Genomic DNA, 23,009 nt, shown 5'->3' with positions numbered 1-23,009 from the left:
TCCATTCAACAAAGAGTTAACGTTAATACATTAAAGGGTCGCGAAAGTGCAGGGTCGCCGACCATTCAGTCGAAAATTTACCTCTGAAATAATTCGTGCACGATGAATGGTCTGCAACGAGCAGATACGCGTATTAACGCGACCGTGTACGCGCAGATTTGGCACCGGCCGATACCCCCTTTCTTTTTTCGCACCGTCTATTAAATAACCGTGGATGAAGCCTTTTCTGAGTCCCTCACGCGTGCATTCGAATTATTAACGATACGTTTCTCCCATTCCTTTGTTCGCCCATTTTGCGAAAACTCTTTTGGAGAAAATATTGTCTCTTCCCGGTTTTGGAGAAAATTTTGTCTCTTCCTGGTTTTAGAGAAAATTTTGTCTCTTCCTGGTTTTGGAGAAAATTTGTTAAAACTACGAAGTGAGAACAGTTTCGTCGCGGGTCTTTGTTCTTTGTCGGTGATTGTTCCGAAGGTTAAAGATCGCTCTGTTCCGGAAGTATTTACGATTGGTTGTAAACCCATAAATCTACGTCTCGAATAGCAGAGGCTGCGAGTTGAACAATGGAAAGACAAGAAGTATCCCAGGAACGTCTTCGGACAGATGTACGGCAGATTGTTCGGGACAAATGTGGCCTCTCTTCCGGAGGTTTCATTAGAGTTGCTTAGAAAGGAGGATGGAGGTATAGAGTATGCGTTACTGTATGATGTAGTAAATGCCAAGTCGAGTTTGATGGACCTTAGACTTCTGGACATTTTTCAAGATGGGACCTTGGGAATTTTTTAGATCTGAATTTTTGGAATTTTGGAATTTTTTGGATTTGAAGGTTTGTGGGTTTTGGAAATTGGGGATCTTGGAATTATGGATTTTTTAGATTTTGGAATTGTGGGATATTGGGGCTTGGAGGTATTGCTATTTGAGAATTTGGGCAGTTGAGGCATTTGTCACTTGGAAATTTGGGACTTTGAGGCATTTGTCACTTGGAGATTTGGGACTTTGAGGCATTTGACACTTGTGAATTTTGGCATTCTAGGTTTGATAATTTTGAGAAGGTGGAATTTTGGGAATTTGGGGCTTTGAGATATTTAGCACTTTGGAAGTTTGGGATTTTGAGGCATTTGTCACTTGTGAATTTTGCCACTCTGGGTTTGGTAATTTTGGGAAGATGGAATTTTGGGAATTTGGGGCTTTGAGGCATTTGTCACATTGGAAGTTTGGGACTTTGAGGCACTTATCACTTGGGAATTTTAGGAATTTGAAGCCTTGAGGCATTTGCCATTTCGAAATTGTAGGATTTTAGATTTAGTAACTTAGGGAAGATGGAATTTTCAGACTTCAGAGAATTAAACAATGAAAACTTTGTCAATCTAGAAGTTTGGTAAATTACATTTCAAAACTGGATAGTACAATCATAATTTTACACAGCATAACAATTTAGTTATTTTAGAAATTTGAAGCCCTGAGGCATTTGTCATTTGAAAATTGTGGGATTTTAGGTATAGTGACTTAGGGAAGATGGAATTTTGGGAGTTCAGAGAATTAAACATTGAAGAATTTGTCAATCTAAAAGTTTGGTAAATTACATTTCAAAATTGGATAGTACAATAATTTTACACAGCATAACAATTCAGGAATTTGAGAATTTTTAAATTTAGTAATTTGTTAATTAGTAGAAATGCAAGGTCCTTCCTAACCGGAAGTCTCGATGTCCACAAAGAGTGACCGTCGATCGAAATTCCGTCCAGTGGTTCTGCTTCCACGATAAGCAAATATCCCCTCGCCTGCGGGGAAATCCAATTAGGAGAAGAAGCTTCGTCTTGAATAAACGTTCTGAGCCGTTCGTTTATGAACCACAGTAATGCCTGTAAGCCTCGATAAGACGTCTGGCTCTCAGCATGAAATCATTGTCCCCGATGCCCGATAATGAATCCATAACGCCATTTTCCACCCTCAGCAATCTGTGGACTGCTTTGCCGTCGACCTTTCACACCCTTAGGCACTCTCGGTGCTCTTTGGCGATAAAAATTTTCTTTCAGACCTATTTTGAGACTGTGGAGGTTGGAGTGGAGATAAGGATGGGTTGAGGTGGAGATAATGTGTGATGAGGAATTCTTGAGGTAGTGGGATGAGTGTGGAGGTTGTGTTTGAGGATTTGGGGAGATGGGGAGTTAGAGAGTTGAAGATTTGGGGAGTTGGAGGTTTTGGAGGTTTGAGGATTTGGAAATTTAGGGATTTGGGGATTCGGAGAGATGGGGAGTTGGGAATTTGGAGAGTTGGGGAGTTGGACATTTAGACATTTGGTGATTTGGACACTTGGGCATTTGAACATTTTGGAGATTTGGACACTTGGAGATTTGGGGATTTGGAGATTTGGACATTTGGTGATTTGGACACTTGGGCATTTAAACACTTTGGAGATTTGGATATTTGGTGATATGGACACTTGGAGATTTGGGGATTTGAAGATTTGGACACTTGGAGATTTGGAAATTTAGTGATTTGAACATTTAGAGATTTGGACATTTGGTGATATCGTGATTTAGAGATGTGGGCATTTGAAGATTTGGACATTTGGTGATATCGTGATTTAGAGATGTGGGCATTTGAAGATTGGGACATTTGGTGATTTGGTGATTTGGACATTTGGACAGTCAAACATTTGAACATTCGGAGATTGGGACACTTGGACATTTGGACATTAGTCAAACTAGTTTGGATGTGATGAATTATCATAAGCGAATATTATGTGATCTATACTATGTATTCAATATAGGTCAGTACTATGTATTTAATACATGTGTGCAATATAGATGATGCCACATGGTCAGTACTATGTATTTAATACATGTGTGCAATATAAATGAATACTATATGATCAGTGCTATATATTCACTACAAATGTATACTTGGTAATCAAATAACCACCTGCCCTGCACTACACATTAAAAACCCAACTACATAAAAATCTCCAACTAAAAACATAAAACTATAAATCGCCGAACTAAACGTGGCAGTAACCGTTTGAAGTCGAAAGAAAATGCGGGGAGAATATGGAAGAAGAGAACGAAGGGTGGCATCGAACGGTCGTGCACATCTTCTAATTGCTTTCTCCGGCCGATTAGCAGACAAAGAAGGCACAGTGGGACGGCTATTTGTGGAAACCGGCCAACTGGCCGTGCAGTTACGCTCTCGACCTTCGTCGCTTGAAGAACGGATGCCGGTTTCTCGCGAAGGTTGCGCCTTCCATCTCGTCTCCGCTTCGTCCTCCCGCGGTTGCTCGTCCTCTTCCACAGATTTTTCTGCCGGATCCTGTTCCACCTATATACGGTCGTCCAGCTGAAAACAATCGAGAAGGCGACTTTCCGTTTCGCTGGACTCTTGGAAGGCGAGTGGTCAGGTAGAAGGGCTTACGACTTTTAGTCATTCGCGAAGAAACATGTGCAATGTTTCTTTTTAGAACAGAATTTTTATTTTATCATTGTTACTTTGATGGTCGCGTAGGTTTGTTGTATGTTATGGGCTGATGGATGGGAGATATTGTGGACTTGGATAATTTGGGGAAGTCAGAGGTTGACTTTAGAGATACATTTAGGGATTTTTGAATTTGAAGGTCTGCAATGTTATTGATTTACAAGTTTACAAATTGACAAATTTAGTGTTCACTTATATTGAACACATAGTACTGACCACATAGTATTCACATGTATTAAATACATAGTACTGACCACATAATATTAGGGTGTAACAATTTATCATATCTAAACTAGTTTGATTAATTTGACCACATAGTGTTCACCTATATTGAGTACATAGTACTGACCATATAATAGTGTTCACTTATATTCAACACATAGTACTGACCACATAATATTAAATTGTAACAATGCATCACATCTAAACTTGTTTGATTAATTTGGCTACATAGTGTTCACCTATATTGAATACACAGTACTGACCATATAATAGTGCTCACTTATATTCAACACATAGTACTGATCATATAATAGTGTTCACTTACGTTCAACATATAGTACTGACCATATAATAGTGCTCACTTATATTGAACACATAGTACTGACCACATAATATTAGGTTGTAACAATCTATCACATTCAAACTAGCTTCAATAATTTGGCCACATAATGTTCACCTATATGGAATACATAGTATTGACCATATAATGTGTTCACTTATATTGAACACTTAGTACTGACCATTTAATAGTGTTCACTTATATTCAACATATAGTATTGACCCTATAACAGTGTTCACTTATATTCAACATATAGTACTGATCATATAATAGTGTTCACTTATATTGAATACATAGTACTGATCACATAATAGTGCTCACTTATATTGAACACATAGTACTGATCATATAATAGTTTTCACTTATATTCAACATATAATACTGACCATATAATAGTGCTCACTTATATTGAACACATAGTATTGACCATATAATAGTGTTCATTTATATTGAACACATAGTACTGATCATATAATAGTGCTCACTCATATTGAACACATAGTACTGATCATATAATAGTGTTCACTTATATTCAACATATAGTACTGATCATATAATAGTGTTCACTTATATTGAACACATAGTACTGGCCACATAATATTAAATTCTAACAATGCATCAAATTTAAACTAGTTTGAACAATCTGACCACATAATGTTCACTTATATCGAACACATAGTGCAGGGCACATAATATAATGTTCTTCGAATCACAGAAAAAGAATTGGAAACCAAGAGTGTACATATCCACAGCAATCGATCGCAAGAGGATCGAGTCGCGCACGGATTCGCTAATAAGAGGTCGCGCCCGATTAATCTCTCCTTTTTTCGCGGATCGAAAGCCCTGTGATTACGCGCCCCACGATATTACAACGGTCGATCTACCCTCCATAAATTCGATGGGATCCCGTCTATGCGATCCCACACCGTGCCATTATGAGCCGGAGACCTTTTCTCCCTCGTGGCGTGCCAACGGGACAAGGGAGCAGAAAGAAAAAAGAACGAGGTTTATTGCGAGATCGGCCCTCGAACAGCATTAAACCACTCGCTGCGAAATTCTCGTATAAACAATGGAAAAAACTTGTAAGAGCTTGCGGCTGCTGAAATAGCCGCGGAAGTGTAGGAAAGTGGTGCAACGGTGCAAGTGTAGGAAAGTGGCTTTTAAAATACGTGGAAGGGGTGCATTGAGGGATTGGAGAAAATAGAGCTAGTTGGGAGAAATTTGTTTAAATTTATTTTAATAGTTTACTGAGGGAGATTATAGGGGATGTATCTTTATAGATGTATGATAAAGTGTGGATAGTAATTAGTAAATTTATTAAATTACCACATATGTGAATTCCCACATTCCCAAATTCACACATCCTCAAATTTTCACATATGGAAATTTCCACATTTCCAAATTTCCACGCCCTCAAATTCCCATGTTCTCAAATTTTCACATATGCAAATTCCCACATATGAAAATTCTCACATATGCAAATTCTCATATGTGTGAATTCCCACATATGTGAAGTCCCACATTCCCAAGTTCTCACATCCCCAAATTCCCATATTTCCAAATTCCCACATATGTAAATTCCCACATTCCCAAATTCTCACATATGCAAATTGCCACATTCCTAAATTTCCACATATGTAAATTCCCACATCCCCCAATTCCCATATTTCCCAATTCCCACATTCCCAAATTCTCACATATGCAAATCCTTACATTCCCAAATTCCCACATATGTAAATTCTCACATTCTCCAATTCCCATATTTCCAAATTCCCACATCCCCAAATTCTCACATATGCAAATTCCCACATTCCCAAATTTCCACATATGCAAATTCCCACATCCCCCAATTCCCACATTCCCAAATTCTTACATATGCAAATTCCCACATATGAAAATTCTCACATATGCGAATTCCCACATACGTAAAGTCCCACATTCCCAAATTCCAACATCCCCCAATTCCCATATTTACAAATTTCTACATATGTAAATTCCCACATCTCCAAATTTTCACATATGCAAATTCTCACATATGCAAATTCCCACATCCCCAAATCCTCACATATGCAATTTCTCACATCTCCAAATTTTCACATATGCAAATTCTCACATATGCAAATTTCCACATCCCCAAATCCTCACATATGCAAATTCCCACATCCTCAAATCCCCATATCCCCAAATTCCTATCCTGAAATCCCCACATCTCCAAACCAGGAAATCCTCAACTCCCCAAATCTCCAATCCTCCAACTCCCCAAACATTCAAACTCTCAATTTCCCCAAAACATTCAAAATCACCAACATGTTCAACCTAAACTCATCGGCCATCTCTTCTCCTCCTCTCCGCAATTTCCCCTAGGGAGCTTGCGTGCTACTGAACCTCTCCTCAACGAACGATAAATATCGCGGCCAATGACGTCCCTTTGCGGGGACTCGATGCCTTCCATTTGCTCTGCTCGTAAAATTAATTGTCCATCCTCTTCCCATCGCGAAGCTTTCATTAGCCAGCCGTTTGAACCGTCGAAGAAAGCCTCGGTTGCGATTCCGCGGATCAGATAGAGGCTAATAGGGGCTTGGATTCACGGCAGAGATCGCTCACCATTGAATATGGGACGAGGAAACTATGTTGGTGCCAGTTTTACTGCTGGTTAAAAAGAGAAAAGCAATCGAGACCGGGATCAACGAGTTCGTCTTGTCTTCCATTTTCTTTGAAACTACGTGCATGCTGAGATTACTTGCGGAAAGAGGTTTTTGCAGATGTACTTTTACTTGTTTTGTCGGGGGAATATATCACGGAGCTTATTACTTGGGATGTAATTTTACTTTACTTATTGTAATTATATTGTTTTGTGTGCTTTGAGATGGAGGTTTTTAGAGCGTTTTGCTGAAGGATTGTTGATGTTGTTTTATTGGAGGAAGAATTATGGGACTTGTTAGTTGGTGAACGGATTTTGTCTGACTTCTTGTGATTGTTTGTTTTTGTGTTTGACATGGTTTGAGGTGGAATTGAGGATTCTGTAAGAGGACAGTTTAGCTTGTTTCGTTGAAGGAAGAATAATATGAAGATTATTAAATCAAAGAAAAATTTGTTTTGTTGTTTGTATTAGTTTTTATTTGTATTTGATGTGGTTTGAGACAGAGTTGAAGATTGTACAAGAATTTTGCAGAAGGACTCCTCAGCTTATTTTAGTAAAGAAGGGTAAATTATTAAGTCTATTAATTGAGAAGAGGTTTTGTCATCTTTCTTGTAATTCTTTCTTTCTATGTTTGATGTGGTTTGAAGTAGAATTGAGGATTCTGTGAGAGGACAGTTTAGTTTGTTTCATGAAAGGAAGAATAATATGAGGCTTATTAAATCAGAAAAAATTTTGTCTTATTTCTTGTACCAATTTTTATTTATGTTTGATGTGGTTTGAGATAGAATTGGAGATTGTACAAGAATTTTGCAGAAGGATTCTTCAGCTTACTTCATCAAAAAAAGAATAATGAAACTTATTACTTGAGAGCAAATTTTGTGTACTCTCTTGTGACTCCTTTCTATGTTTGACATAGTTTGAGACACAGTAAACAAACCAATAAACAAATTACCAATAACAATTTGACAATACAATACATCTAAATTAATCTGAATTTTTGAGAATTTTTAAATCCCTCAATAAAATGACCAAAGAAGTAACTGATCAGTGAAGAGATAATTGAACGATGAGTGAGAAGATAATTTTCCAGATACACGAGAAAAAGTGTTAATTAAAACTGGAAGAAGTCAAGAGTCATAAACGGGTCATTCGATGATCCATCGATTGAAATCTCCTAATCCGCCCTACAAAGAGCTCACTCATGTTAACTAATTAGAGGCTAATGAGCCTGAAGCGATCCTGTCGTTTGAATCTCTCGAGCCGCTTCGAACAACGGAGCTCTTGCATACCAATTGAAAAACCATAGCCCTGCAAAACTGGAAGCATCACTCTAACAAATTGCGAATTGATATTTCACTCTTATTTGAGTTTCAGGGGATTTGAGACCTGGTGAACTTGACCCAAATATTTTTCTGTAACTAAAATATATTCTACGGAAATATCTCCTACATACATTGTATATGTGGAGGGGTCTCTAAAATATGTAGAAAATTTCTAAATAAAGAAGACTTGTCAAATTCCTATACATGTCAAAAATTCCCAAATCCTCAGCCACATAAAATCCCACAAATAGTAGGAATAGTAGAAATAGTAGAAATAGTAGAAATAGTAAAAATAGTAAAAATAGTAGGAATAGTAGAAATAGTAAAAATAGTAGGAATAGTAGAAATAGTAGAAATAGTAGAAATAGTAAAAATAGTAGAAATAGTAGAATAAATCTAGAAATAGTAGAAATAGTAAAAATAGTAGAAATAGTAGAATAAATCTAGAAATAGTAGAAATAGTAGAATAAATCTAGAAATAGCAGAACACCCAAATAATAACATCCCCAAAAATCCATCAAAATCCCTAAACAAAAATTTGCATATTCGTCCGAAGAAAAGTAGCTCCAAAACGTGGATCTTGCCACGGGGGTGAATATGGCGCTTACGTCGATTTATGGAGATTGTACATCACGGTTCACGCTATGGATAATCCACGATGTTTTCCGAGGCGGAACGCAATTTTTCCCAGGAGGATTCTGATGAGAAAGAGACGCATGCAAGATCCTGGCGACGCTCGTCGTTTCTGCGTGTAAATAATTCAGTCTGCATTAAGGTGCTCGTAGCACCGCTAGGGTAACAGAAAATCGGTACGGGGGCGGAAGAGTTATGTTCATCGCGTTAATTCTTGGCGTGAATGCTCGTAAAGTGCTCTTCTCGTGCCCAGTTTTATCCTTGGATACCTTGCCGGTAGGTTTTCCTAAGTTTCTGGGGGAGAAATATGGGGTTGAAAGTTTTGATATTTATAAGTTATACATAAACAAAGTTGTATACAGTATGTCGGAACTTTTTAAATTTAAGGAAAACGGCATTTATTAAAACATGTTATCTGAGGACAGTATACCTCCCCAAAACACAACAATTATTGCAATCGAGCAACGAATAAACTTACAGCGTTTAACGCGACAGAACCTTTCACCGTGTCACAAAATCACAGGCAAGCAACAAATTGCTCGCGTCGAATATTGCGAGGATCTTATCAAAGCCAGACGAAACTGTACATTCCTGGAATCGATTGTAACTAGTGATGGGACTCGGTGCTTCAAGTATGAACCTCGAACAAAGCGCCAAAGTGCTACGAGGAAATCCAGGCTCTCCAAAATCAAAAAATTGCGATTCCAGAAGTCCCTCGAGAAGACAATGTTAATTTGCTTTTACGATTCTAAAGGAATTATACTTCGGGAATTCGTTCCACAGGGACAAAATGTCAATGGCGAATATTATCTGGGTGTTATGGAACGTTTGTGGAAGAGGATCGTGAGGCCCGAATATCGAGCGTTGGGAAGTAGGTTTCTGTTGCATGATAACGCAACATGCAGAACTGTCTGTTCGTGAATTTTTGGCGAAAAAGTCTGCAACATCCTCCAAACCTGACCTCCATGTGATTACTTCCTTTTGCAAAACTGAAATTAGGTATAAAAGGAACGTTTCATGACACTTACACAAGTCCAAGCAGCGTTCAACTCCACATGTGGACATTTGGAGAACAGTTATTCTCTTTTGCACTAAAGAGCGTTGTGCTGAAACATCTAACCTCTAGATTCTGATGAATTATAAATGCTTGGATCTTCAAATCCTTGACGTACATACTGTGCCTGTATGAAGCTACCTATGGTCTAATTGTAAATTAAGGGACATCCATAGGTGCCAGTTATTCACAAATCACCTGTTCACCACAACTATTCATCAAACCTCACAACAAAATTTTATACGAACTATCATATAGAAAATATGATAAATACTCTGACAAAGTCATTCGAAATCCAGTTCTCCCAACTTTGAAACTCCCCATATAAAAAATCTCCAAAAAGAAAGAAGAAACTCGTATCGATATTTTCTCCAGATCTCCTGTCAGCAAGAACGCATTCGCGAGCACATAAAACCTTGCATTTCACCGGTACACCGCGATGCATCGAACAACAACGAAAAAGGGAAACGCAGACAAAGACAGTAGACAAAGCAGGAAAGTTATTCAAACGTTGATCCCAGGGAGATTTTAATCAGACCGGGAAACAGAGCAACGTCTCGCTCGGAAAAGGGGTAGATCTTCCAGTGTTCTTTCCCTCCTTTTTTCTTTCGGTAGAAAGCAAAGGGAACGGCGACCTGGCTTCGCGACGACAATGCTGGAGGCAGCCGTCATTGTCCTGACGTTATGAGGTGAAAAATGAAAGATAACGATTTCGCGGTGTCTTCCTGGCGATAGCGTTTTTCTCGACCGCGTTCCCCACGCATTTTCACCCTTGAACCACCCTCTAGGAATCCGTCGCAGCTGGGGCTGCAAGGTCCTCGTAAATTCGAGGGACGACATTTTTTTCTATATTAAGCCCGTCTGCAAGGCGAAAAATCGCAGCCAGGGGTGGAGCGTGGGGTTGCAAAAGTGACTGAGCTGCTTTTTGCGAAATGGGAATTGTTTGGAAGATGCTGAAGATATATTCGTTTCTGTTTGGTGTTTTGGAAGTGATGGATTAATTCCTGTTTTGCAATTATGGAAATGAATTGTATGTTTGAGGTACAATAAATTTGTTCAAATTTTAATGCAGATTTTATTCTGACGATTGCCAAGTGATTTGTAAATAAAAATTACTGTGGATTCTTTTTTAGAAGTTTTTTGCAGGCATCCTCTGACTTCATCACATATTCAGCATTTTATCCATGTTCTAGGTATAAAAATACAGTTGTATTTTTCTTCATGTAAACAATCACCAACATGTACATATGACATCATCACATATGCATCAATAAATAATAACGGAAATTTTAAAATTGCACTTGATCAATTATTTAATTGCTGTACTCCTGTTTAACAACCTTAAATTCCCAACTCTTAGATGCATAATATGAAAAATCATCAATATATCCACCTATCACATATGCATCACATATGCATCACTTGCCTAATATACCATAACTGAACTTCTTAAAATTGCACGTGACTAATTATTCAATTACTGCATTTTTGACTACCAAACCCAATTACCCAATTCTCAGATGCATCATATAAAAATTCATCAATACAGCCACCTATCACATATGCATCACTTGACTAATATACCATAACTAAACTTCTTAAAATTGCACTTGACTAAGTATTCAATTACTGCATTTTTGACTACCAAACCCAATTACCCAATTCTCAGATGCATCATATAAAAATTCATCAACATAGCCACCTATCACATATGCATCACATATGTTCCACTTAACCAATATACCACAACTAAACTTTTTATAATTGCATCTGATTAATTATACAATTACTGCACTCCCAATTCTACAATTTCCCTAATTTTCCAATTCTCAAACTCTCCATATGAAAAATCTATAATTCTACATCCACATATGTGAACGTCACATATGCACCTGACTAATACCCCAAAAGTAACCTTCCCAAAATTGCATTTGATCAATTACCTAATAATTACACTCCCATTCCTGGAACCTCTTCTATTTCCCAACTCTCAAAATCTTCATATGAAAAATCATCAATAGTACATACGACCATCACACATGTATCACATATGCTTCATCTGACCAAAATTCCAAAAATAACTTCTCTCAAAATTGCACCTAACCAATTACTCAATGACTATACTCCCACTTCCAAAATTTCCCAACTCTCAAACTCTCCATATGAAAAATCACCAACACCACATATGTACGTCCATCACACATGTATCACATATGCTTCACCTGATCAAAACTCCAAAAATAACTTCCCCCAAAATTCCACCTCACTAATTACTCAATAACTGTACTCCGATTTCCAAAATTTCCCAACTCTCAAACTCCCCATATGAAAAATCACCAACACCACATATGTACGTCCATCACACATGTATCACATATGCTTCACCTGACCAAAACTCCAAAAATAACTTCCCCCAAAATTCCACCTCACTAATTACTCAATAACTGTACTCCCATTTCCAAAATTTCCCAACTCTCAAACTCCCCATATGAAAAGTCACCAATACCACATACGACCATCACACATGCATCACATATGCTTCACCTGACCAAAATTCCAAAAAGAACCTCCCCCAAAATTGCACCCGACCAATTCCCCACTTTCCCAATTACCCAAGTACTCCTATTTCCAATACCAAATTCCCCAAAACCTCCCCAAATATCCCCAAAACCTCCCAAATATCCTCCAAACCTCCCCAAATTCCCCAAAACCTCGAATCTCCAGCCATCACCCACACCGCACTCGCAGAAGGAAACTACAAGCTTAGAACCGATTTTCAACGGACGAATTTAGCACGACAGTGAAAAGCGTTAATGCACTTTCTCGGGAGCGTCGCCGCAGGCTCGTCCGTCTTTCCCGCTCAATTTACACCATTTAGAAAAGCTGTGCTCGGTCTCGCGGCAGGAAAATCGATGTCGAGCGTCACAATGCGAGAGGGTTGTTCCCGCACTGCAAGAGGGCTCTTCCTCCTCTTCCTCTCCTTTTTATCCTCTTCTCCTCTCGGCTGCTGTGTTCGCCGCGTGAAGTGCGTGTCTTTGTCACCGGTCACAATAGCTCCATCGGGGGGTGCCGGCGCTGTTGCACCCCCCTCTACGCTATACAACACTGTGCCTGCCATGGACAAGTCCGCGTGGATACACGCTTGCCCGACGGATGATATTGTATCGAACCGGCTCGATAATGCCACCAATGATAGCCTGATCGAGGTAGTTTTCGATAACGGGACACGCTGCGAATGGCAGATAACGCTTCAACGTGAATCGGGTACACTGATGAGATTCTGTTTGCTTAGGGCTTGCTTACATGCGGATTTTTGGGGAATGGATTTCATTAAGGGAGAGGGAGTTTGAGGGAGTAGTTTGCTACTTTGGAGTATTGTTAGTTTGGAGGTTGGGGATTTGGGAGATTGGGGGTTTTGGGGTTTTAGAATTTGGGGATGTGGGAATTTGCGTATGTGAAGATTTCGAATATATGCGAATTCCCACATTCCCAAATTTCCATATTTCCAAATTTCCACATATGTAAATTCCCACATTCCTAAATTCTCACATATGCAAATTCCCACACATACAAATTTCCACATCTCCAAATTTCCACACTTCCAAATTCCCATATTTTCAAATTTCCACATATGTAAATTCCCACATCCCCAAATTCACACATATGCAAATTCCCACATCCCCAAATTCCCATATTTCCAAATTCCCACACATGCAAATTCCCACATCCCCAAATTCCCATATTTCCAAATTTCCACATATGTAAATTCCCACATCCCCAAATTCTCACACGTGCAAATTTCCACATATGCAAATTCCCACATCCCCAAATTCTCATATTTCCAAATTTCCACATATGTAAATTCCCACATCCCCAAATTCTCACATATGCAAATTTCCACATATGTAAATTCCCATATCCCCAAATTCCCATATTTCCAAATTTCTACATATGTAAATTCCCACATCCTCAAATTCCCATATTTCCAAATTTCCACATATGTAAATTCCCACATCCCCAAATTCTCACATGTGCAAATTCCCACATATGTAAATTCCCTCATCCCCAAATTCCCATATTTCCAAATTTCCACATATGTAAATTCCCACATCCCCAAATTCTCACAAGTGCAAATTCCCACATATGTAAATTCCCATATCTCCAAATTCTCACATATGCAAATTCCCATATCCCCAAATTCTCACATCCCCAAATCCTCAAATCTGCAAATCCCTAAATCCCCAAATTCCTAACTTCCAATTCCACATCCCCAAATTCTCACATATGCAAATTCTCACATGCCCAAATTCTCATATCCCCAAATTCCTATCTTGAAATCCCCAAATCCCCAACTCCCCAACTTCCAATTCCACTTCCCCAAATTCCAAAACCCCAAAATCCCCATGTCCCACCTCCCACCTCCCCAATTTCCCACTCCATTAAAAGCCATTAAAAGCCCTTGCACCACCCTTAAACCCGAAAAAATTTCACCACAAAAAGAACCATACCAGAAACATACCAGCACAGTTCATAAACGTCTTTCGTAACTTCCGTTCCCAAATCCCAGGAAACAGTTGCCAAGATGGCGAATTACTTCTCCCTCGAAGTCTCATTTTCCCATATAATCAAGACGGTATAAAATACACGGAAAGAAGGCGTGTCGTTCTGGTCGACGAGCTATTATGGCGATCAAGGTTTCAGAAACGATACTTAGGACCGCAATGTATGCGTGCTCGTTAAAATCGCTCGATCAGTCCCGTTACCGGTCGCGACACTCGCTCGCACGATGCATCAAGCATCCTTAAAACGCACAATTTTATAATCGTTATCGGTGCGCTCGTCGCTATGACTGTAAAAAATGAATTTATGAACAAACGAGACGGGTATTCGCTGCAGGGTCATTAAGGGGATTTACGGGAAATATGATACTGTTCGTGAAATTCATTTTTAAACGGAATCGATGGAGTTGCAGTGTGGAATATATTTTGGAATTTATGGAGTTGGTAATTGGGGAAGTTAGTTGGGAATTTAGGTGTTTTGGAATTTTGGAGGAATATTTGAGAATTTGAAAATTTGAAAATTTGAAGAGTTGTAGAACATTAGAAAATTTGATGAGTTGGAGATTTGAAGATTTAGAGAGTTGGAAATTTGAAATCTATGCATTAAGAAATTTAGAAAATGAATGTAGGAAGTGTAGGAAATTTAAAAATTTGAAAACTTGAAAATTTGGAATCTTGAAAAGTTGACAACTTGAAAACTTGAAAACTTGAAAACTTGAAAACTCGAAAACTTGACAACTTGAAAATTTGACAACTTGAAAACTTGAAAATTTGACAACTTGAAAACTTGACAACTTGAAAACTTGAAAACTTGAAAATTTGACAACTTGAAAACTTGACAACTTGAAAACTTGAAAACTTGAAAACTTGACAACTTGAAAACTTGACAACTTGCAAACTTGACAATTTGAAAACTTGAAAACTTGTCAACTTAAAAATTTGAAAATTTGAAAACTAGGCAACTTGAAAATTTGAAAATATGAAGCTTTGAACATTTTTACAATTAAAAATTAAAGAACTTGTAAATCAAAAAATTTGCAAATTAAAAATCTAAAAATTAAGAAACCTAAGAAAGTATTTACAAATCGCACCGAGTAGTAATTTGGAAATTTATTAATTTATTTAAAAATTCTTGACTTGTAAAAGCTTGATAATTTGGAGATTCAAAATTAAAAATAATAGAATAATGCAATAGTAGTCTTTTGTTCGCTGTAGCTGATCCGTTCAGCTCGACGAATCGCAGAATTGAAATAACGCGTAACATCCGACGGATTTGTTCGAGTGGGCTTTTATGTAGAAATCCGTGAACCTTGAAGAGTGGAGATTACAAGAATTTCCATAATAATTTAGTCTTCGTGTCTTCTCTTCTTTTTATTGTGAATTTTATGAAAACATACAGTGACTCATCTGTTCGAAAATTGGTTAAATATTTAATAATTTAATAATTGTTTTGGAAATATCAATTTTTAGCTCGTGTATTATTAGAAGCTTGCATTATTGTATTTAGTGTTGCAATACTCTCACTGAATTTTACAGTAATTCAAAATTTTTAATATAAAACTTGTTATGGAGAAATTAATATTTTTCCTAACTTTGCATTATGAGAATATTGCATTATTGTATTTAGTGTTGCAATACTCTCACTAAATTTTACAGTAATTAAAAATTTTTAATATAAAACTTGTTATGAAGAAATTAATATTTTTTCTAACTTTGCATTATGAGAATATCGCATTATTGTATTTAGTGTTGCAATACTCTCATTAAATTTTACAGTAATTCTAATTTTTGGTTATAAAACTTGTTATGTAGAAATTAATATTTTTCCTAGTTTTGCATTATGAGAAGCTTGCATTATTGTATTTAGTGTTGCAATACTCTCATTAAGTTTTACAGTAATTAAAAATTTTTAATATAAAATTTGTTATGTAAAAATCAATATTATTTCTAACCTTGCATTATGAGAATATTACAATATTATATTGAATGTTGCAGAAATTTATATAAATTTTCAGAGTAAAATTTTTATATTTATTAATAAAGAGAAGTTGAAGTCCCTCCACATATTCTTGGTATTTCACAATGTATTCCATAATGTAATTATTATCTTAGGAGTAGTTTCAAATTCTTAAGAGACAAAGTTGAAAGCATGAATAGTTGAAATTTTCAGCTAGAAAACCTCTCTACATAACTTTGTTAATAATTTCTATATCAAGAATGATACATGCCTCAAGAACTATCTTCTACACTTAGAATACTTTGAATTATCTGCTGTACAAAAATTAGCATTCTACTATAACTTTTTCCTATTATTTTATTTTTAATAAACATACTCAACAAATTTTTCAATTATCTAATATTTTACTACAAACTTTAATTCAATGAAATTTTATAAAATTTATATGAACATAATAATAACAGACAGCTGTATATAAAATAATTTCTATTGAAACAGATTTATCATATGTGTAAAAATTCATGTGTCACATATGTGATGAAAAAATTCATGCATCACAATGGGTTATTCTTCTAAAAATATTAAATAAGTAATATCTCTACAAAAATTAATTTCAAACGAATCAAAATATTTATACTAAAGCTTGAACACCAACTTACCGTTCTGATTGTTAAATTTATAATCTTAAACCTAGGAAATCAATAAAACTCACCAGCATCAGAACCAAAAATCTACATTCCACAACAAAAAATCTCACATCACAAGAAGTCGAAACATCGTCATGCAGTAAAATAAACAGAATAATCACCTCTTCCGCTTGTAATCAAATAATCCAAGCACCACGTCGCAGAGAACCAACATGACGAGTCTCGCAAAGCATCTACGGATCGATTATGCTAACCGAACAGCGGCAGCAATAAAGATTCCAGAAAGGAGACATAACCGGAGAAAGATGAACGAACGACACGCGACTCGACAATGCAACTGCGAGTACACTGCACTCGGCCATTCGTGGTCTAACATTAGAACAAAAACAGAAATAGACGATAATTTGCAAATCGGGAGGTGGAGAGTCTGTGGCCGCTGGATGTGGGCCAAATCTGAGCACCGCCGGATGAGAACCGACATAAGTCCATAATTTTGGGAAATAATCACGCTTTTGATATCTGAGTTGCTTCAGGAAGAACGTGACACAAAGTGGGATTTTGTCAATTTTAAGATTTTGATGAAGAATGTCTGAATTAAAATTTGAAATGCTATTTGAACCTGTTGGGGTGAGGTGTTGGTCAGAGGTGAAATTTTAGAATGTGGATGTGATATGATGTTTGATGTTCAAGCTTAAAAATTATTTAAAAAAAATTCTTATGATTAAACATTATGAAATAGAATTTTTTCTTTAAAAGAATTTTTAAAAACTTTCTTCACTATTTAAAAAAAATATTTTTTCTTTATAGGAATTTTAAAGAAAATTCTAAAGAAAAATTTTAAAGAAAATTTTGAGGAAAAGAATTTTTTCTTTAAAAGAATTTTAAAGAAATTTTTAAAGAAGAATTTTAAAGAAATTTCTAAAGAAAAATTTTAAAGAAAATTTCAAAGAAAGAAATTCTTTCTTTAAAAGAATTTTAAAGAAACTTCTAAAGAAAAATTGTAAAGAAAATTTCAAAGAAAAAAATTCCTTCTTCAAAAGAATTTTAAAGAAACTTCTAAAGAAAAATTGTAAAGAAGATTTCAAAGAAAAAAATTCATTCTTTAAAAGAATTTTTTAATTCTTCTTCAAAATTAAAAAAAATAATCATTTGTTTAAAAGAATTTTCTAAATCTTCTTTATAATTTCTTTAAAAAAAAATTCCTCCATTTTCTCAATTAAAAAAGAAGAGAACCAGTAAGCATATTAAATAAATTACTATTTTATTAATTCACCTAATATATTATTAACTGCAAGTCTTTTACAGCAATTTCGTAAATGGCAATATAGCGAGAGTCTCCTACAAAGCACCTAGCAAACCATCTGAAGAAGACTAATCGAGTATTCAGAGTGCCACCGAATGCCAGAGATTAATTACCAGGTTGCTTTTCTTTCTTAAACAAACTGAGTCCAGCATCAGATTAAACGAATTCTTTAAGAGTCGGATTAAAAGTTCGTTCCAGCGAACAATAAATGGTAAGAAAAAGGGAACGTCAGATAAGAAGTCGAGCCTCGTATCCGAATAGAATATTAAGTTAAATGGGAAACTCAGTGGTCTGCGAGATCGCGTCTCACGCATTTAAAGGATTCTATATCCGCCATTTTCTTTTATCTTTCTAAACAATTTTTGCTACCTAAAATTTCGTATATAAAATTTTATGAAACCTGTACAGTAACTTTACCATAAAATTGAAATATATTAGTGTAGCACAGTAAATTTTCTGTACAGCAACTTTTCCATAAAATTAAAATATATTAGTGAAGTACAGTAAATTTTCTGTACAGCAATTTTTAAAATTAAAATATAATAGTACAGTAAATTTTCTGTACAGCAACTTTTAAAATTAAAATATAATAGTACAGTAAATTTTCTGTACAGCAATTTTTAAAATTAAAAGCCTTCATTTAATTAAAATTCTGTTCGAAATTAATCCAAAGATGAACGCAAGGAAATATTAAAAAATTTTAATTTTCTCCGTGTAAACTCCCGCGATCTAATATCTTTGGTGCACTATCTTGAGCCCCAAAAATAACCCGAAAAAATAAAACGAAGGAATTAATTTATGTACGCAAATTTCCTTTCAGCGTACAAATTTCATCGACTCGAATAACCCACACTTCGAAATGAGAGCAGAAATATAATCTTTTCATCAGCAAACTCAAAGAATCGCATAAAGGCATTACCGTACGGGCAGAATTTAAAAAGCCAGCGACAAATACGAAAAAATTTCATTTCCGTGAACAGTACGTACGCGGCAAGCCAATATTAGTTTGCATAATTCTTGCAGGCTCCTAAAAATCGCCGACGGGAAGCCGAAAATGAGCGTACGAAGGACAGGACACGTCGCAGGCTCCCGTTATCCTGTCCACCATTGCGAATTAGTATTCGTTTGCATAGTGTGTCGCGTGAACGCACGAATGAACGCGATCGTGCATCAACGACCGAGCTCTGACGATCGTGTTTCGAATGAATGGTTCTCGAGTTTCCCTCCAAAACGCTCCAAAAACTCCCCAATTCGAACGTTCGGAGGGATAGAGACCATTGGCGTAGTTAGTATTATTGTTTAGGAGAGAGGGGTCTTTATATTGCCTCGTGATATATCGCCGTGGGTTGTGTAGTCATTAGTTATGTCGTTAGATGTTGTTAGGATACTTGTTAGATTATTAGGTGTCGTGTAATTATGTTGGATTATGTGTTTGCGACGAATACTTGTTATATTGCCTCGTGTTATATCGCCGTGCGTTGTATAGTTATGAATTATGTCGGTAGATGTTGTTTGGATACGTGTTAGATTATTAGGTGTCGTATAATTATGTTGGATCGTGTGTTTGTGATGCATACTTGTTATAGTGCCTCGTGTTATATCGCCGTGCGTTGTATAGTTATGAGTTATGTCGTTAGATGTTGTTTGGATAAGTGTTAGATTATTAGGTGTCGTGTAATTATGTTGGATCATGTGTTTGTGATGAATACTTGTTATATTGCCTCGTGATATATCGCCGTGCATTGTGTAGTAATTAGTTATGTCGTTAGATGTTATTAGGATACTTGTTAGATTATTAGGTGTCGTGTAATTATGTTGGATTATGTGTTTGTGATGAGTACTTGTTATATTGCCTTGTGTTATATCGCCGTGCGTTGTACAGTCATCAGTTATGTCGTCAAACTTGTATAAATACTTGTTAGATTATCGATTGTCATGTAATTAAGGTATCTCTACATGCATTTGTGATGGACACGTGTTATATCACCTCGTGTTATATTGCCGTATGTTATATAGTCATGTATTACATCGTCAGACGTTGTGTGGGTGCACATTAAATTATCGGTGTTATGTAATAGACGTTAGATTTTAGATATACATATATTTGTGATGGATACGTGTTATATTGCCACCTGGTAGATTATTGCTCAATATATCGCCACATAATATATCGTCACTGAACTACAAAGTGATGTATCGTCACACATTGCGATTTTCACGCTTTGCTACTTTCAAATTTTGAATTTTAATATGTTATTTAGGTGAGTGTTTATTTCCTCGTATTATATTGCCACGTGTTATTTCCATGAACCGCTGTATCAGCCATATATTATTATTTCTATGTATAGTAATTTCTCTTCGTTCTATTGCCACATGTCGTAAAATCCATGTAACACCATTTGTCTCTCCCTCGCGTTATATTGCCATATTCTACTACTACACGTTATAGTGCCATATACTGTAATTTCACTCGTTGTATCATCAAAGCATTGTATTACAACCTGTATTATGTGCTGTTACATCTGATTAGTTCCATTCGTTATATTGCCGTAAGTGTATATTAATTATATGCATTAGAATTTCACATATTGTATGATCAAAGAATTATATTACAACCAGTATCATGTGCTGTTACATCTGATTAGTTCCACTCGTTATATCGCCGTAAATGTATATTAATTACATACACTACAATTTCACACATTGTATCATCAAAGAATTATATTACAACGTGTATCATGTGCTGTTACGTTTGATTAGTTTCCCTCGTTATATTGCCGTTTCGTATTGTTTATATAAATTAGAATTTCACACATTGTATGGCCACGCGTTATATTACCGACCTACCTAGTTACGTCAATACGAAACGATGCAAAGTTCCACGCAATTGTCGAGAATAATGAGTTCGACCCTTTCTGCCTCAAATTGCCTCGTTCTTTTTGTTTTCATAATCGAACACGAGCTTTCTTCCCGTGAAAGACTCTTTTGACCGGCATGAAAGTTTCATGAAAAAAAAAATAATCGACCAATTGATACGAATGCTGACTAACGAGTTGCTAATTAGTTCGAGAGAACTCGCAATAATTAAACCGAGGTGAATGAGTCAAGAGATGCTCGAGTACGGCTTTTGTCTTTGCCACGTGGAGAGTGTAATGTGCCCGAGTTATCCAACGTAATTGCGCGTGCGATTCAACGGACGGAGATTTTTAATAGTCTTTAATATCAGTGAATCGGTGAATTTGATAAATAGAAATTGTCTTGATTCAAATATTATAATATAATTATATTTTTTATCAATTTATGTAATGTTCATAGAAACATTTATTTAATTCTAATTCTTCAAGTTTGAAACTAATGTTCAGTGGCAATATAATGAGAGATTACTATACGTTACTCCAACTACACATAATTGTAATATGTGTGTATAATATGTATTGTTCAATATTAAAATCATTTTTTCCAACACTTCAAGTTAGATAACACACGATATCGTTTCTCCAAATCACCCTGTTATTTCGCAGATGTCGATCCTAATTTGTAAATTCGTAATTTGGAATCACCTGGGTTCGCGTGGAACACCTGATGCCGAAATTTCACTCCCTTTGTGTCAGACGGGAAAAATTGTCCCTTTCGAAAGTGTCGAAAGAGAGAGAGTGGCGTGAAATTTTGCGATTTCGAAAGGGTCCAAACAAATTGGTCGAATTTGTCAGCTTTTCCTTTCCATATGTATCGCTGCTCGTTTTAGAACGAAGAATTGGATACTCGTTTCGATCCTACTGTCCCTCACAATTTACTGAGCTCCGGAATAAAAATAAATCACATATGTATATTATAATGTACACATGAAATGTATACAAAATTATACGTATATGATGTATAGATGTGACACAAATTTGTTTGTTACACATATGCATAACATATACGTAACATATACATAACATATGCATTTATATATACATATGTGACAAATGCGTAACATATGCATAACATATCCATAACACATACATAACATATGCATACACATATACATATGTGACATATGCATAACATATGCATACATATACCTATACATATGTGACACATACATAACATATACATAACATGTGCATAACATGTACATATCATATCCATTCACATACATAACATATGCATACACATAACACATGCACATAACACATATTAATTTATAACTAACTTAATAATTGACACACAATCTATAAATTATCTTAAGATTGCAAAATAAGAAATATTTTAAAAAAAGTGTATGTACAAATGAAAATCAATGCAGGACAACCAGCCATTCAAATTAGAATCTCCATTGAAATGTTCCTGTGGCAAAAGTAGGGAGTCTCTTTAGCGAGAGCCCTTCTTCTCCTTGGCAGACCAGGAGCAACGTGATTTTTTGGTTCGTTAGACCTTTTGGTAGCAGGGTGCGAGTAAACTCGATTTACTTTCAGTGAATTTCATTTCTCGCCTGCTAGCCTCTCCAATCTATCCTTGCACACACCGACGATCCTTTTTAACCCTTTTATGTTGCTCGATTCTATCACGATCTTCGTGTTGCCACACTATCTTATAAAATGCTACGAACAATATATTTCTTCCTTAAATTATTTTTGTGTGACTTAAAAGTGAATCTACTGTCTCTTCATATGTAGCCTAGATATTAAAAATGAAGGGTGCTAATTCATCCAAGGGTGCTTCATTCTATCTATTTAAATTACTATCATTCTATTGACATATCATTTGATTTCTTTCAATTCTATGTAAAAAAGAAGTTCATTCTTTTGCGAACAAACTTGTCCGTTTCACAAGTGAGAGTCTTAAAGGAAAACGGTTCGTTTCCTGCTGGCCAAGTCTGCG

The 23,009-nt window shown here is 36.1% G+C and overlaps 1 protein-coding gene across 8 annotated transcripts in view; it reads right to left on the bottom strand.

Moving 5' to 3' along the window:
• spri (Src homology 2 domain-containing protein sprint) overlaps nt 1–23,009 on the bottom strand; it is a 225,163-nt gene that overhangs the window by 99,071 nt on the left and 103,083 nt on the right. The window contains exon 1 of one of the 8 annotated variants that reach the window (XM_076539434.1): nt 17,005–17,157. The exons of the other annotated variants lie outside the window; for them this stretch is intronic. Within the exon in view, the coding sequence (XP_076395549.1) occupies nt 17,005–17,057 (53 nt within the window). The 5' untranslated portion in view covers nt 17,058–17,157. Of the gene's footprint in view, nt 1–17,004; nt 17,158–23,009 lie in introns of those variants that run through there. 8 annotated transcript variants of the gene reach the window in all.

The sequence above is a fragment of the Megachile rotundata genome, chromosome 14 (assembly GCF_050947335.1).
Source record: "Megachile rotundata isolate GNS110a chromosome 14, iyMegRotu1, whole genome shotgun sequence".
NCBI lineage: Eukaryota > Metazoa > Arthropoda > Insecta > Hymenoptera > Megachilidae > Megachile > Megachile rotundata.
Note: the sequence above shows the minus strand (reverse complement) of the source record. Positions and strands in the feature narration are given on the sequence as shown.